Source organism: Empidonax traillii, unplaced genomic scaffold (genome assembly GCF_003031625.1).
Source record: "Empidonax traillii isolate 1590-97213 ecotype Southwest subspecies unplaced genomic scaffold, ASM303162v1 scaffold743:size316770, whole genome shotgun sequence".
NCBI classification, from domain to species: domain Eukaryota; kingdom Metazoa; phylum Chordata; class Aves; order Passeriformes; family Tyrannidae; genus Empidonax; species Empidonax traillii.
In genome coordinates this window covers 243,644-261,997 of record NW_020955936.1, presented here as the reverse complement: position 1 = coordinate 261,997, position 18,354 = coordinate 243,644, and the positions used below count along the sequence as shown (strand labels likewise).

The window sequence follows — 18,354 nt, the reverse complement described above, 5'->3', positions numbered from 1 at the left end:
TGTCCTTCTTTCAGCTGGGATAGAGTTAATTTTTTCTCAGTAGCTGGTATAGTGCTGTGGTTTGGATTCAGTATGAGAAACATGTGGACAGTATATGGATGTTTTGGTTGTTACTGTCATGTTTATATAAACTGGGGAATTATCTGGAAGCAGGTCTGATCAGGGTGTAGGAATGGGATTTGGCATTGGTCAGTTGGGCCGAGCAACTGTATTGTGTATCACTTGTTTTGTTTTTTTTCCTTTTTATTATCATAATTATTATTTATCATTATTATTATATTTTACTTTGTTTCAATTACTAAACTGTTCTTACAGGTTTTACTTTTGATTCTCCTCCCCATTTCACTGAGGTGGGGTGTGGGATGTAAGTGACCAGCCATGGGGTGCTTAGTTGTCAGCTGGGCTTAAACTGCAACACACAGAAACCATTTTTTTATTCAAACAGTGGGTTTTAAGATTATTTTGGTTGTTTAAAAAATATGCTGTAATTTGTTTTGGGTTCTAGGTAGGAAAAATAAAGAATGTAAATGTTTGCCCACTTGTTTATGTCCTTGCCAGTAACTCTCCTCTGAAGCACCTATGATCTGCCTCCAAAGATACAAAGAAACAACACTCCTATTTCCTTGTAGTGTTATGTTCTGGATATTCAGTGTACTCTGGATATTCACCTGATTGCTGCCAAGCAAGTTTTTATAGACTCAAGCAAAGAGCTTAAGAGCAGGGCAAGGAAAAATGCTTAAATTTTGAATAGGATGATGCCAGTCAAAACACTTATGTGATTGAAACTTTTATAATTATGCACTTGTGGCAAAAATACGATACTATTACATCAATAGTAAATATTTTCTACAATGCAGAGCAGAGACATTGATTTTCCAAATTTTAATTGCCTAGGGCAGATCTGAAAATGGGTAATTTAAAAGATATTTTTCTAATAAGAGTACTTCATGTACTTCATGATCAAGAGCATTTTTCATGTCAAGTAATGAATAATACAACTAGGAATGGAAGAAGAAGATCTGCAACAACCTGGCTAAAGCGTCTGGCAACAAGATATGATGCCGTGCATATTTAGTGTGCCTATTAAAATCCAAGAAAACATAGATAATGATTTCCATGTGGTAGTATCTGCAAGTGCCATGCTCTGTTAGACACAGCAGTGCTTTCAGTCCAGCTTCTTACACGAAAACCATTACCTGACATCTGTAGCTACATATAAAATCAATGTAATTCTTAAATCAAGGGACAGGAACAATAAATTATTTAGGTACACCTGCATCAGAAATTACTTCCTCATACCTCTTTATTTGTCATAGTCAGTTTCAGCAGAGGATCCTGAGTGGATCAAAAAGACTAAACAAGCAATTACACAGAAAATGTAGTAAAATGCACTGAGCTGTTCCTCCAGCACTATGAAGTATTTGTGTGAGAAGCCAGGTTTTCAGGGCTACCATTTAGGTATCTTTCACAACATTGAACCACACAGAATTTAAAAACAATTTACAGAACAGCAACCATCCACTCACCATTGGGGATCTGGATGTTTCTTTCAGAGCTCCACTCGCTCCATTCTCCAAGGTCTAACATGCAACGGACCTGAACAATGTACTTCACCCCAGCTTGTAACCCGGTCACCTTGTAGTGTGTCTGCACTCCAACAGATATTGTCTGGAAAAGAAAATGGACTGGGAAAATAATAAAGAATTGGGACATTTTAACAAGTAATAAAGGAATAGGCTTGAGTTATTGAATTCTGAAAGTCTAGAATTACAATTGGTATTTTATAAGATTTAAATTACAGAGGAGCAAAAGTAGCAGAAAAACTTAGCAGCAAAATCCACTTCAACACTGAGATTCTGATACTCAAGAACATACTTAATTGTAGACTTCCTAGTACCCCATCAGATCCACAACACTAGGAACACTATAGGTAGTCCAGCTCACATAATAAAAACCCTTGGTGTAATTCTTCTCAGTGGCTTTAAGTGCCTTTCTGAGGTCCTTTGAATTTCTCTCCAGGACTCTTTCAAAACACACAGTTTTCTCCATCATTAAGGCATCAACAATTTAGGTAGTATTGAGGACACCTGACTATAACTTTAAGAATGACATTTTATCCTGAAAACTCAGCTGTGGGAATAGAGAGGCCCATTCCTACAGTGGGAAATGTCAGTGGAAATGCTGTGTGTGAGTAGGACACACCAAAATTTCTGAGTGGCAGGTTGCCTCCAACTAATCATGTTGATGAGTGTGATGATAACTCTCAGCCCAAATAAATAATAATTACAGAGCAACGGAGGGACTTCTCAAGGTTAAACTTGAAAAGCAGTAATAAATATGCAAGAAAACTTGTAATAGTGGGGGGGCACTGGAAACTTCAGCAGTAGCTGAAGAGTAGTTTGATGCTCTCAGAAGTTGCTCTGTCAGCATCATGACCTTTGCCTGGGCCAGCTTGTAACCTACCCTTCCTGGGAGAGGGGAATTTCTGTATATGGTGTGTATATGTCTGGGACTAGTTGTAGAAATGTGTTTATAAATTTGTAGATGCCTATTAACATTTTTGAGTGCCCAGTATTGTGATTCACCTATTGCATTGCTGAGTGATTGCTGAGTGCTGCATAGTTAAGTGATAATTAAATTTAATGAATCAAGTTTTGATCTGGATTTCTTTTAAACTATGTGAACTGCACAGTCTTCTACTGTGACACTTGGGATCAGATGCATTGACTAACATTACAAATAAATATCATATCAGTGGACTAAATAGGGTTTTGTAGTATATGACTTTAGGATGATTATGCAAATACGTTGAATTTCGCTGTTCTACAAACCACTACAGTATTTTTCTTTCCTTAATTAGATTTGGTTACATTAATTTTTCTATCCTTACAGAAACTAAATTTTTTATAATACTAGCTAAATTGAGACAACATAACTCACCGAATAGAGTATTTATACAATAAATATACTTTTCCATTACCTCCCACTCTTCCTTTTCCTCAGGTTTAAGTCGTAGCTCATAGTGATATACATGTGAATCAGAGCTGACAGCAGCTAACGGAGGTGGAGACCATTTTGCCCAAAGGTATGTTATGCTAGCAGATGTTTTTGTTTCTAGAGAGAGGTTCACAGGAGCATCTGGCTGAACTGTATAAATGAATGAAAAGCGTGCCATTAATAACTTAATTTTCTCTCAGAAGAGGCACCTCCTTTATGGTTTTGTATTTCATCACAATACTTTCAGATCATTCAGCACTTCTGTAAGGGAATAGTACAACAGCCTTTTATTTTTCCTTTCTTCCTGACAAGTTTAACCAGCTACTCATCTACCAGTATCAGCAAATCTTAAACTTTACTCTGAACTTGTCAGGCTAAGGAAATCAAATCATAATTTCGTTAGGCCACTCTTGCAAAATTAAGATGTCAGATATTTCACAGGTAAAACAACTCAGTACGTTATCATTACAATGTGTAAATCATGTGTATGCAGAAAGCAGAATGAAGTCGGGAATATTAAATACTACAAAAAGTCCATATAATGCTCAGGCAGCTATTTTTACCCTCCTGAGACTTCAGTGCCAGTAGCCATAAAAATGTTCACATTTGGAAAATTTAGGTAGCTGAACTTAATGAAAATTTTATAATCTGCATTGAGTCTAACTGAAATACTGGATACAGCTAGAAACTGCAGCCAGTTTTTAAGCCAAAGTTAATATGGCAATAAAATATGTAGTTACTTAATTTATAAATAAAATGCAGTTTTCACATAAATTTAAGATGCATGGTTTAGATTATCTGTAGGTAAAAACTTCTCTACATCAAGTTTCACATCATGAGGAAAAAAATCTTTCACCACTGCTTGTTCTGGCATTAAAAACTAGCTTGTTTTCCATTTTATTCTTCTCTTTTTACCTATGGAGGTTACATCCACATACTGAGGGTCTGAGCTGTTACTTCCAATCTCATTCGTTGCCATTACAGTGATAATATATGTTGTCCAGGGATTAGTGTGGTTTTTATCAAAGTAGCAGGAATTGGGACCTGATGCTTGGTAGTCTGGACATTCATAGATTTTTTCTTCACTGAAATAAAATGATTTAAAAGTTAAAAGTTCACAAAGTAAAGCAAAGCAGATAATATTCTAGTAATGGCCTAGGTTCAGCAGAGAAATTTGAAATGTTTATATATAATATTATATTATTTTTATATATAGATACATAATTATATTACATGACAACATAATAATTGTATATAATATATATAATTTCACCTCTGGGAAACATTTTGGTGTCAAATGCTATTGCCGTAAGTGCTCCATTGCTATTTTTACTGCAGTTTTTCTGGATGAGTGCTCTCACTCCCTTTTCTTATATAAAGGAACGTCAACAAAAGAATGGAAAGAGAAATTTCCAGAGACAGCACAAGGCCATTTTAACAATATTTATAAGCAAGTAAAAGGGAAATTAAAGACGTTCATATAGACTAAATAAGAAAAATTGCTAAATATCTTCTTTGCTTATTACCCCTGGAAATTAACCAGATGGGCCCAATGGCAGAGGACTGTTTTACTGACCAATTTACTTCACCATTCCTGGAGGTGTTCCAGGAAAAGACTGGATGTGGCACTTAGTGTCATGGTCTAGTTGAAAAGATGGAGATCAGTTGAAAGTTGGACTCAGTGATCTCAGAGGTCTTTTCCAGCCTAAATGATACTGTGCAAAGGGGGGCTTGTTTCTTCCCCTTTTTCGCTCTCTCCCTTCAGCAGGGAAAAGACTGAAAAGTAATCCCTGCTACCTTTAAAAGATTGTTGGGGTGAGGAGACCCCCATGCAGCTCACAGAAGAGCTTGTGGATGTACCAGAGAAATGAAACTTCATAAGAAGGACTGAGGTGAGGCAGAGTCCTGCTGAAGATTTTGTGACCCTGAGGGAAACCCATGCTGGAGCAGAACGGCTCAGGTGGGATGTTGGGATCCGAGTGAGGAATCCATGCCTCTTGAAGATTTGTTGCTCTGAGAGAGACGAAACTCACGCTGGAGGTATATAGCTTGGGTGAGATGCTGGGATCTGTGTGTGGGATCCATACTGCTGCTGAAGATTTGTGACCCTGAGAGAAACCTCACGCTGGAGCACAGACAGCTCAGGTGAGATGTGGGGATCCAAGTGAGGGATCCATGCTAGACTCATGCTGGAGAGGTCTATCAAGGACTGTTCTCCCATGGGAAGGGACCTCCACAGGGAACAGGGGTGGACTCTTAAACCATTATCCCCTGTAACCCTGTGGAAGAAGATCCATAGTAAGCAAGTGTCCCCTTGCAAGTCCATGGAAGAGAAGACCCTTTAGGACCTGGGTAATACCCAGCCTTCAGTCTTAGCCCAGGAGGTGGGTAGGCCTGGCCCTGGAGATCGACACAGAGCAAGAGAGAGAGATGAAAGAATTCCAGCTGCGACAAGGGTGCTGCAGAGTTACTGGAGAGAGAGCTGGAACTCCGAGAATGGAGAAAAGGACTACTTCTCCTCCTTGGACTGATATATAAAGGGGGGAGGAGTACTTCTGTAAATACATAGCACTTTTATTTAAGTAGAATTACTGTAGATAGAGTTCTTCAGTAGCCTTTATTTTGCTAGTAATAAATGCTCCTACTATTTTCCCCAAATCCTGTCTCTTTTGTCTGCATAAACCTTCTCTCAACTAATAGTAATTGTGTGGGGAGTGTGAAAGCAAATTGACCTAAGGCAAAACCACGACAAAACCCCAGCTCCCTCAGTCACTCCTTATAGGACTCATGCTCCAGACTCTTTCCCAGCTCAGCTGCCCTTCTCTGGACCTGCAGCACCACCTCCTGAACTGAGGTGCCCAAGAACTGGACACAGCCCTCCGGGTGCAACCTCACCAATGCCCAGTATGGGGGGAGAGTCACTACCCTGGTCCTGCTGGTCACCCTCTTTGTGACACAAACCAGGATGCCACTGGCCCTCTTGCCCACTTGGGCATGTGCTGGCTCATGTTCAGCCACTGTCAACCAGCACCCCCAGGTCCTTTTCTGCTGGGCCATTTTCCAGTCATTCTTCCCCAGTCCTGCAGTGTAGCCTGGGGTTGTTGTGACCTAAGGGTAGGACCTGGTACTTGGCCTTGTTGAACCTCATCCCATTGGTGTTGGCCCATCAATCCAGCCTGCCCTGATCCCTCTGCGGAGCCTTCCTACCCTCCAGCAGATCAACACTTCCTCCTACCTGGTGTCATCTGTGAACTGACTGAGGGTGCACTCGGTCCCCTTGTCCAAACCACCACTGAAAGTACTAAACAGGACTGGGCACAACACTGATCCCTGGGGGACACCACTGGTGATCAGACACCAGCTGGATGCAGCCCCGTTCACCAGCACTCTCTGAGCCCGGCCCTACTGCCAGTTCTTAACCCAGCACAGAGTGCCTCTGTCTGAGCCATGGACTGCAGGAGTATCTTTGGGAGACGGTGTCAAAGGTTCTACTGAAGTCCAGGTAGACTATACCCGCAGCCTTCCTCTTATCCACTAGGTGGGTCACCTGCTCATAAAAGGAGATCAGGTTAGTCAGGCAGGACCTGTCTTTCCTCAGTCCATGCTAGCCTGGTCTGATCCCTTGGTTGTCCTGTATGTGCCGTGTGGTCACACTCAAGATGATCTGTTCCATGACCTTTCTGATGTTAATCTATCTGGTTCTTAACATGATCGCCATCATAATTACCCCCCCCCCCCCAAAATATCTTATTAGTTCATTGTCTCTTACAAATTACTTTCATATAGGTCTTCAGCTTCTTCAGGAGAGGGATAGTTTTGTGCTCAATTAGAGCTGAACTGGGTGATATACTCACAGCCTGCCCCAGGTTTGAAGAATTACACAAACCCAAAGCACCAGCTGATGTGGTGCAAGAATACATGTTAATCCCACTGTTATACTCTATACACCATTAATAATAAAGTCTCATTTTCCAGGCAGTTTTATCACAGTTCTCAAAGAAAGATGCGAGTAAGGCGATAGTATGTGAGAGACAATGAGCCTAGAAATGCAATTGTGGACCAGATCTGGAGCACTGGGCAGTGTCTGTGTTCAGCAGATTTAATGAAATGGATAAGCACTCCTATCCCTCCCTAGGCAGGGCTGTTCCGGGCAGTGACATAACTTGAAATGCTCCTTAAAATTTGTTTTGATGAAGACTGAAACATCAGGGCTTTAATAAAATAAAAGCTCTTAGGCCAGTGTTGAGTGTGGTAACTTTATTAAAGGCTGCATCATTCCTGTTCAATTAATACCAAATGATTTGGAGTTTACTTAATTGAAGCAGGGGTATCTGAGGCTTTACCTTGTGTATTCTGAACCTTACTAGATTTATTCAAAGAAATTTAATCTCTGACCCTCCCTGCTTGCTTGGCCCTGTTCAAAGACCTCTTGCTTTCAGGAAAAAAAGTAAAGTTAATACAAAGATACACAGGTTAAACAAAGTTGCCAAACAAATACATATTTTATTCCTAAACAGGATGAGGGAGTCACAGACTTTACCAAAACAACAGTTTTAGAGAGGCAATACCCAAATCTGATTTCACTCCATTTTGGGAATCATGAAATTGGCTAAATATCCAAAAGGGGAAACAATTACTCTCTATACTCCAGCTGGAGTTTTGCTGTGCATGCTAATGGACAGGCTCCGTGGCAGGGACCCAAGGGAACCCCCAGCCCTGACTGCCTCTGCCCAGCCTCCCCACGCACTACCGGGGTCCCTTGTCCCTGTTCCAGCCTGTTGTATCATGGAGGGTCTCCAGCTCTCCACAACCCTACACTTCCAAGGGCCCCCCCCATGAGCCAACCTTGATCTGTGGGTTGATGTCCTGGCCCAGCCTGGTCTCAGTCTGTCCCTGTCCCCCGCAGCCCGCCCTGCTCCTTGGCTGAGGGGAAGTGATGGGCTCTGGATGGGAGCCCCACTGCTCCATGTCTTGATGCTCCACTCCTCAGAGAAGACCCTATTCAGCTAAAAGCTATGTGCCTCCTGATAAGATGGACAAATATGCCTTTCCCAGCACTTCTTCAGCGGGATTTCAAGTTGGATGAGTTTTAGTAGGGACAGGCTGAAGTTTTGGGACTGGCAGTGGTCATGTTTTCTTCTTACAAGGGAAGCCACTCATCTCATGCAGCCCTTCTTGGCCATCTGAGATTAACACAGATTCATAAAAGCAACTTTATAAACTAATGTTATCATTCCCTTATTCTGTCATAACCATCACTTGATCACTTACAGAATATGTATGCACCATTCGTTACCTGTCCTTGCTGTAGAACAGGGTGTAGTTGGTAGGAAGTCCTCCATCTGAGCCAGGCTTCCACCAACAAGAAAAGGTTTCCTTTTCTAGGGAACGACATCTTACTATCTTAGGTTTCCCAGGATATGACTGACCTAGGGAAGTGCAAAAATCCGTTTAGTTATATTAGAGGTGGACAGTGTTTTTGGTTGTTATTGCTGAATGATAAGCCCAGGTACCAAGGAATGCTTTTTTGAAGGCAATAAAATTACACAAAGCTATGGACTGAATTGGGCAAATAAATCTGCCTGGAAAAAGGATCAAAACTCTCAGAAAAATACACATATATATAAAAAAAAATTATAAAAATACATTTTTACCTCAGACTTATAAAATAACTGCTAAAATTATTTTGCTTCTCTTTTTAAGATGAAAATTTAATTTTTACCTAAACTCAAAAAGTACATATTTATCTCCAAAGTAAATTGCAAAGACTGGAAGTAAAAACCTTTGGGTTTTTTTCTCCTAAGACATTGCAATTTTTTATCTATCTTAAAATTAAATTTCACCTTGAACTTTGCAACAGAACTAACTAAAACTCCACTATTTGTGCATAATTGGGGTAAACTACAGGTTAGACAGAAAGAAAGAAATTAACAGGCTAGATGATTTTTTTTGTGTACTGGCAACCTGAGCATTCCCTGGTAATCCAAATACATTTAAGAATATGTCTTGTTAAGACAACCCGTCATTAACTTATATCAAGAACACAGACCACTAATTTACAAAAATTTTGACATGAAAAGCATGCAATCTTTTGACTTAAACTTACCTTTATTTCAAGTTTCATATCACTATCTCAAATAGTGTGACTATTTATATGACACTAATTCCCAAGAAGATGACAAGGATGAAGCAAATGTAGGGATGGAGTGAGTGCCATTCATTGCCTTTTCATCATTGCCACCACACAATCCTTAAATCAATATTATATATAAAAAAGGACTCGAGTCATTTTCAAAATGCCATAGAAAACTTCAGAAGAAAGTAGTTTAAATAGGTCCAGGCTCCACCAGTGGTCAGGATAGACTGGATAAAGCTTCATACTTTTCTAAAGAAAGTGTTTTAAGGAAAAACAAGTGTTTCAGGATGGGTTGTACTCACCAGTCAGACCTGCTGTAGTCAGGGCAAGCTGCAAAATAATGTGAACTGATGAAATGAATCTCCGATTCATGACGTCTGCTTCTCCTCAGGAGGAAATGTCAGATCAGGGGCTCACTGAAAAACACGCCATCGTGCAACAGCCAATAGCAATGCTTAATGTATCATATGTATTACTTGACTTGATCAAAGCCCTTTTTGAATTGCAGCTAAATGATTCTTGTTCTCTCTCAGAAAGTTGTGGCAACACCTACAGTTCCATGTCAGAAGCCAAAAATCTGAATCCCAGAGTAGCAAGAAGGTTTTCCCAAAGGTCTTTGAATGGTTAGCAGTGCATAGCATTAACAAATCTTGCATATTTATTTGACATCTTGGGATACTTTGTGCTTATCTTGGAGTTCTAACTTTTACAGTCATTAATTTACCTGAGAAACCAGCCTTTTGGCAACAAAATTACAGTTTTATCCCTACTGATACAAAGAAGATGTCAAAGGATTAGAGCTCTGAAAGTCCTGAGAACAGAAGACAAATAGAAAAGATCTGACATTTATTTAGAAGGTTTTCATTTTTGATCTAATCTCATGACTTCTGAATATTTGAGACTGTTGGTGTTGAATTAGGATCACCTGAGCTGAAGAATGCTACAGTTTCTGTGCATTCAATTCATTGTTTTTACTGCATTTGATTCTGCAGTGAAGTGGAAACGTCAAGATCAGAGAAAAGAAAGCAAGGGAAAAGTATCATAACATCACAAATAATTTACTGTGTGAAAATGTAAGATGGGATGCAATTATACCTCTTCAGCCTGTAAAGGCTAGTGCTGTAGAACGCCAGAAAAAAACACATGTGCACTTGGAAAGCCACCAGCTGTGACAAAGACCCGATCCCTGCAGTCGGCTGACACCACTAGACGTCCTCAGAATTCAGGCTATAACTCTGAGTGCTCTGGAGATCCTGTTGCTAAATCTGTTTGCTCAGCCTGAGGGAAAGACAGTAGCACTTAAAGCAAACCTGCCGTTTCTCCCACCAATATGCTTCCTGCTTGGGGATGATGACTGCAGTCAACTGTTAGCTTCCCAGTAGCCAGCCTCACTCCTTGAAACTAAAGAAGAACAATTTACTAGCTAAATAGCAGGTTCCTTATCTCAGCTTCCCACTCCCACCAACCACATCTGACAGGTATTTTCTACGCTTGCAATCCATCCAGTGTAGCACAGCAGGGGAACAAGCTGTGTCTTTGGTGAGGAAAAATTCTTGTTGGTTTATCAGATGACTCAATTTTCAGCATGCAACTCATTTTCTGCATCAAGAAAATATAATCCATCATCATACAAATGTTTTTCAAGCACAAAGGCAAATGAAGTATCAGTTAATTTAACTGAGCAAAGAATATGTTTACTGTGGGCAATGAGGAAAAGAATAACAGTTGGCCACATTTCCATATACCACTTCCAAATATCCAGGCACATTTCACACCCGTAACTGAGGTACATGCTATGAAATCACATCTGGGCTAGTTTTAAACTCACTCAGAGCATTCTATCTATATGCAGGCTGTGGAGAGAGAGCCACCTAAACATAAATTCTAGTTTTGTGTAAGCACATGGAAATTTTATTACTGTAAACAAATGGCAGGCACAAATGTTAGTGCTTACCTTCAGAAATTAGCGGAAAACTTGGTGTTATATAATGAGGGGCACAGGTGACTGTGCTCATACAAGGCATATTTTTCTCAAGTGATGGTGAAATAATGAACTATAAAAAATAGCTATTTCATGTACATATGATACCCTTCAAAATATTTCACTATTTCTAAAAATAATTGAAACATTTGCAGAATACAGCACTTTCAAACTCAGACTCATGCTGTGATTCCCTATAAGGAAGTGGTATCATGACTTCTTTTTTTATTTTTACAGACATACCTTTTTTGTGTGAAGAATTGACAGGTAAGAAAAACTTATTACAGTGGCTAAAAGAATGAAATTTTTCAATACAGCAAAGGAGAGGTATCACAAAAGATCTCTGTTAGAGCACTCTTGCAAGTAAAATGGGATAATTTTGGAAACTGAAGACCTAAAGAACCAAATTAATAGAAAGAGGAAGAAATTAATGCATTTAAAACCAAGTACTTTTTCCTTGGGAGCATTTGAAAATGAGATGATTGTGAATCACTTCTGCAATGTGGCTGTGAAGATGAACAGGAGATATACAGGGGAGGAATATGGACCTATTAGTGCCACACAGTAGGCTCTGTACACAATTCTCGTCACCTATACTTGGAAAAAAACCAGACCAGATTTAGAAAAGATTTAGAACACAGCCACAATCATGATACAGAGGCTGTCTCATGATGGCGATTTAAAAGAATTGGCTTAGTACTCCATGAAAGGGTGGTTGTCGCCTATAAACATAGCAGGAGATAAGCATCAAACGAGGCAAAATAAGAATGTGTAAAATAAGAATGTTTCCATGGTTGCCTGGGATTTGGAATTTGTGATTCAAATAGAGTTCATAAGGCTTCGGAAGAGATTTTTTTTTTTTTTTTTGAAAATACTTGCTTAAATAAAATAGATAACACTCCCTTCATCATAACTGTATCAAAAATGCATCATCTGCCCTATCTATGACATAAAAATGTTTTCATAAAAGGGCAACTAGCACTACTGAAGACGCTGTGAGGGAATGCCTCACTTTTAGGTCTGAATGAATGCTTTTATAAGGGGTACAGTGGACACTGATTTGCCACCAAGTCATGCAAAACCAAGGGTTGAGTAACTGATAATTAAAAGAACATATGCCTCCGTTTGAAGGTTTTGATTTAATTCCAACCAAGTTATTGCATTCTGACCTTCCAGCTGGATTTCTCCCTTTTAACACAGCCATTATATACTATTCAACAGCTGCACATCACACGCTGGAAAACAGTGCTCCTTGATGGAAATGTAAATTGTTACAGCAGTGTTAAAATGCTCAGAAGAGTTAGATGTTCCTGTAAAATAATGCTACTCTAGAACAGATAACATAATGAAATTGTAGGTTTGAAAACTGTGCTGACAATGCTGCTAGATGAAGCTGAAATCTAAACACCAATACTAAAATCAGGTGCTGTGGAGCACAATTGAGAGACAAATGGTCTTGTCCTAACTGACTTTTAGCTCTTGTGTTCTTTTCTTTCTTTCTTGGCTATGCTGATGGACAAATTTCTTGAGATTGTCAGAGAAGTCTTTACTCAGTTCAGCACAGATGGAAAAATTTTCTAGCTGCAACGCTTTCAGGCTTGCAGGAACAGGAACAGCTGTGTATCAGCCAATGGCAATGGTATTATGTCCATCACAAGTTCTGCTTTTGCGGCTAAATAAATCAAAAGCCAAAAGTACTTTACCAAAATGTACTGAAAAAGTTTCACATTCCCACCAGTCATGATGATAAACAATGTTCATCTTTCAGCCTGGGGGAAGGCAGATTAAGGAGTTTGAAAAACATCAGAGTTCATTACCATTTCAAAGGCTTAACTACAGCTCTATGAAACCAAGGACAGATAAAGAACAGAATAAAGCAAGAATGTGACAGTCTGTTTGACCATCCAGAACATTCAACTATACTGTGGATACTGCATGAGTCTGCCTGCCCACGCAGAGCTCTCAAATGTCAACACAGATAAATGTTCCTAGCCATGATTTGAGCACTGTTATTGCTAGATGTGTGTCTGAATGACAGTGATGGTTGGGAATCATACTGTAAATTAAAAGTTGTAGGTGTGCAGTGTGACCAGAGCTCTGCTTTCCCTCTCTGAATGAGCCCTAATTGGATGTCTCAGAACTCTGAATCCCTGAGGTACCTAGTACGGCCTTCACGGGGATGTACAGGCTCCGGAGAAGATATGGAGTTCAGACATGTCTCTGATCTGAATTTCTTGTGACTGCTTCCAGGAGGATACTTAGCACATAGCTTCTGCGAGGATGCTTAGCACCTACTTTGTGAGGATGCTTAGTACTTGCTGTTGGCTGTGGAGGGAAACCTTGACATCCATTTAATTTATTGCGACTAAGGACTTCACATTTCTGTTTTGCATAAAATGGGAGCAAACATCTTTTAGATTTCACCTGAAAAGCCTACAAACAGGTTATAGTATATTTTTCCTAAATTCCTCTCCTAAACAAATCACCTCCTAACAATTCTTTGCAGCCCTTCCTTTGATTAGCAGTCAAGATGTGATGATGAATGGAACAACTTCCCTTACACATATGCTCCTCTGTCTGAAAGACTTGATATATTTTTGAAAAAGAAAATTAATGAAAACACAAATTCTTGAAAATGGTTTAGACCCTTACCTTCTCCATCATAGTAATTATGCTCTTAAATCCTATCGATTTTACAGAACTGAGCTTGAAACACTCCTAAAAACTCTCACCATCTAAATTGACAAAGAAAAAAAAAAAAACAGGCAAGCCATGTCAAGAAGAAAGTGCCATTATCTCTACTTTACAGATTGGAAACTAAGACACAGAATGACCAAATGCTTTGCTTAGACTCAAATTAGAAGTTTAACAAAAGCTAAAAACTGATTCTTTACTACAATTTTTCTTTTCTAAATACCACCTCTACTGCCTTTGTTTTCCCACTAAAACATGATTTAGCTAACAACAGTAATCTTTATCTACCACTTTCACAGCCCCTGAATATTCCATTTTCTTCCCTGGTGGTTTGAATGTTTAGCCATGATTGCAGGATTATTATTTTTACAGCTGTCTTTTACAGAAAAGAAAATCATAAGCTCTAAAGAGTAAAATTTCAGAATCTGAAAGCTCGAATTTACATTAGAATTTGAATTATGATGAAAATTCATCTCTACCAATTACCAAGCCCAACACCACAGTTATCTTCTGACAATAAGTTTAAATATTCTTTATATATAGGATAGTCACAAAATATAAAGTTGAATTTCCTACCTAAAGGATTCATGTATGTAAGGAAGCTTTTTACTCCTCTCTTTCATGCATGTCAGATCACTTCACAGGCTGCAAAAGAAAAAGAATTCTAGGATTAGTATATTGCCGGAAGGATCACTATTTTGTTCCTAAAACATACAGAGAAAAAAAGGTCACTCTTTGTATCAGTTGCTGCAGATACTGAAACTCTAAGTCAATACATTTAAACACTGATAGCAATAGCGACTTGGTAAAACACTGTGTTACAGTACATGCTTTCCTTTATCTGTTTCAATAAAAGCACAGAACTTTGTAGCAACTTCAGACGCAGTTTAAACTTACTGGTAGACTGTGCTAGGCTACTCGAAGGCTGATCAACATCTACACAGGCCAGGCCAGGATCAGATAAAAACTGACAGTTCTAGCAGCGTAATCAGTGAAAATGGGGTGCAGGGAATTAGCTTCACTTGCCAAAGTCCTTGTGCGGAACCCACCAAACAAACCCCCTTCCCCACACGCCTCATTGACTGAAGGAGGTATAGCACTCATTAAGGGATGCCTGAGGGGAAAGAATGTGGGGAGGAAAGGCAGGGATCAAAGTGGACTGGGGAAAAACAGGCATGGGAAAATAGGAGGAATTAAGAGGTCAGTTCATTGTAAACCAGTGGCTTGTCAGATAGAAATGTGTGTCTGATCACTGTGCTCTACTCTATGCTCTCATTAAATCCTATTTCTAACTATCTTCTGTCTGGATGGACTGTTCAGAGTGGTACTTTTGGATGCTAGGGACCTTTCAGCTGGATTAGCCAGTGGGGAAGAGAGGGACTGCAAACCTCCAGGCTCAACTGCAGCTCCCCCCACAACTGGGGAGACCAAGGGATCTGGGGCCAGCTACTGTGTCACCTGAGCATCCAAGAGCAGCTACTAGAGTGATCCATTTTTCATGTGCAAATGCAAACACGTATGTGTAAATGTATATGTTGCATGTAAATGTTACAGCTTCACTGATGTGTATTGCCTCTGTGTGGTTTTTGTGCCCATGCACCCACCCTCTGGGAGCAGCTGCTCAGCTCTACTACAGGCAGAAATTGAGGATTTGGACCTAAAGCAACCTCACATCTATGGGATTACCTGATTCAATTGGCTCTAACAGACCGACATGCAATGTTTTACCAAAAAACCCTACCATGTTTAACTACCTGCTCTCTGTCATTCCATCCAAACACACTATTCTGTGAAGAAGGAATTTAGATGAACTTCCATGGGCAATTTATCTGCTAGAGCAATAAAAACTGTTTAATTCATTCAATTACTAGCTTCGAAATGAATAACTTCATCACACTATTTCTTACAGAAATCTCTCCACAAACAATTTGAAATAGAGTAGAATATTTTCTAACTAACATTAAGAATATACTGTGTCTCCTGGAGACCAGGTGGAAAGACATATTACTCTGTTACCAGGGTATTCTTTTGTTTGGCTCCATTTCAGTAAAGCTAATGAGAGTAATAAAAATACCAAGAAGTTATTTGGCAGCTAGACATTATGCCATTACAGAGGAATGGATTTAATTGAGGGCGATAAATGGGTTCTTTTTTATGTGCATATTTAAAATGGCATCAATAACATACAACTGAATATGGCAGAAATAATGTTTGCAGTTACTCAACCGTAACACAAGGTGAAATGCAGCTTAAAGACAGAGCTCAATAAATGCTTCCTGCTTTAGAGCGGACAGAAATCTGGTTGACAGTGTGCATGCTGGGAAAACTGTCTCGAAATTGACTAAATATAATTTTCTCAAAATTCTGCCTCATAGATCTATATGGTTTCACAGAGACATTTTAAAAATAATGCAGTCACTTAACACTTACAGGGAAGTCTAATTCTAAGAGAAAATGAATGTATGGTTATGATCATTAAATAAAAATAACACTTTTTCTAGTTTCTACTACTTGGTACTACATCAAAACATATAGTTCTATCCTACTAGCAAATCTTTTTCTTCTTTCAAGACTGCCTTCATCAAGAAGTGATTTTATGAATTAGTGACACATCTTTACACAATATGACTGACACAAAATGTGTTTTTTATCAAAGTTGCAATAGTGCCATAAGCATTGGCTTCATCATATCACTGACTGGAAAGGATCATGATAGAATAGACCTTAACCTTCTGCATTAACCAGGACAATTGACTTTCATCCAAGTATTTCCACATCAAATAATGATTATTCATACAATATTTATTGTGATAGTCCTGAGAACAAAGACAGAATGCCATTGTCTTAGGTACTGTACAAAGAAGAGTTTCTGCTCTTAAGATCCAAAAATGTAAGTAGCCAATTAATCATACAGAATGGAAGACAGGGATCTAAAAAACAGATCAAAACTTGAATATTTTTTGTTTGAGACTAAAAATAATTTTCCTTGTAAAATATTCTCAAAATATCCCATAAACTGGAAACAGCCTATGAAGGATCAGTTTTAGAAAATTAATTTCAGAATGCCACAAATTTTTTCAACCAAAACCAATGCATACAAATTTTCCAAAATTCCAAAATAAAATAAGTATCACCAAATACCAACATAAAGCATTTTGTTTTGAAATTTATCAGTAGAATATTTTATAAAACGCAATAAAATAATTGTGGCATATTTTCAACTTTTTTTTTTTTAAGTGAAATCATGTTGTGATGAAAAATTTCTGATAATCTTTAATTATAAACAGAATTTCAAAGAATAATGAAAGACATGAAACTCTCGCTATTTTGACATTTCTGGGGGGAAATGCTGGTCTAGAAGTGAGGAGGTTTATTGAAGAGAGACTAAAGTTATGAAAACTTTAGAGGAAGCAAAGGAATAGGACTTTGAAAGTAGTAAAGGGAACACAATAATGGAGTGTGAGAGGTTAGAGTGAATAAGACAATGAGGAAGGACACAGAAGGGGGAAAGAGCAAATAATTTGTTTGCACCAGGCAGTAAAGGGTTGGCTGAACTTGCAATTTCAATTGTGAGAAACAAAGTCTTGAGTTATGATAGGTTTTAAATAAGAGTTTATTATATGGAAAAAGCAAACAGCATGCTGGGATGCAGAGTGGAGTCTTCGCTCCAAAAACCTCTGCGTGTCCAATACAGCATTTGACTAACATCTATTCTAGCTATTTCATGCATAATCACTACATCATATACATATACATTTAAAATATGCTTATTTTCACAACTAGAGCTAGGTTGTTATCTCTACAAGAGTGATAGTTTTCCTATAATTCATACATTCTTGGACAACAAGGTGTGTAGAAGATCATTGACTTAACAGAATTCTACCATAGTTCATTTTAGGACAACAGAGATGGTTCATGGCTTATGACCTTGATGACCTTACAGATGGTCTGCCTCATTTCTTTATGGGGGTGCAATTAAGTTTTACAATCTGTTTGTTTTACTCTTTTACTGACATGAATTATGGGTGTGTTTGTTACATACTCTATGATTTCATTTGAGTTGCAAAGCTCCACCCACTGGATGCCAACGCCCAAGAGCCTTTTCTTGGTGAACACAGACGATGGGGTTGGGTGAGGGAGCAGCATCTCCTGGATCCTAGTGCCTGCAAGCATCAGCAGCGTAACGCTGAAGAAGGATGTGACCTTAGCTCTAGAGCAGTTTCTTTAGTCTCTCTCACTGAAACAACCCATTTTGGCTGAGTTTGAGTCTGGAATCTCTCTGCAAAGCTTTATGAATGTGGAAAAACTCTAAAAGAAAGAACCTGGCTGCAGGGGAGCAAATGTTCTTCTTCAATCACAAATATGCTCAGCAATTAATATCAGTAGGAGCAGAGAATAATAACTGTTTTCTGTTTCAGTGTTCTCTTTTTCAGGAGGTCCTTAGTATGAGGTTGTAAAAGTAGCTGTTTCTTTGTCTTTTTCCAAGTACATATTGTACTTTTACACTTGAATTGTTTAAGTGACTGTAGAGTTATTCTGTAAAAGA

The 18,354-nt window shown here is 38.9% G+C and overlaps 1 protein-coding gene across 6 annotated transcripts in view; it reads right to left on the bottom strand.

Annotated features, from left to right (window-relative positions):
* Positions 1–18,354, bottom strand: part of PRLR (prolactin receptor) — an 88,602-nt gene that overhangs the window by 12,358 nt on the left and 57,890 nt on the right. For 3 of the 6 annotated variants that reach the window (XM_027900621.1, XM_027900622.1, XM_027900623.1), the window contains 6 exons: positions 14,385–14,453; positions 9,436–9,549; positions 8,294–8,426; positions 3,913–4,082; positions 2,981–3,147; positions 1,527–1,668 (listed from right to left, as the gene is read on the bottom strand). In XM_027900621.1, the coding sequence (XP_027756422.1) occupies positions 1,527–1,668; positions 2,981–3,147; positions 3,913–4,082; positions 8,294–8,426; positions 9,436–9,505 (682 nt within the window). In that variant the 5' untranslated portion in view covers positions 9,506–9,549; positions 14,385–14,453. Of the gene's footprint in view, positions 1–1,526; positions 1,669–2,980; positions 3,148–3,912; positions 4,083–8,268; positions 8,427–9,435; positions 9,550–14,384; positions 14,561–18,354 lie in introns of those variants that run through there. The other 3 variants (XM_027900624.1, XM_027900625.1, XM_027900626.1) reach the window with 3 other exon arrangements.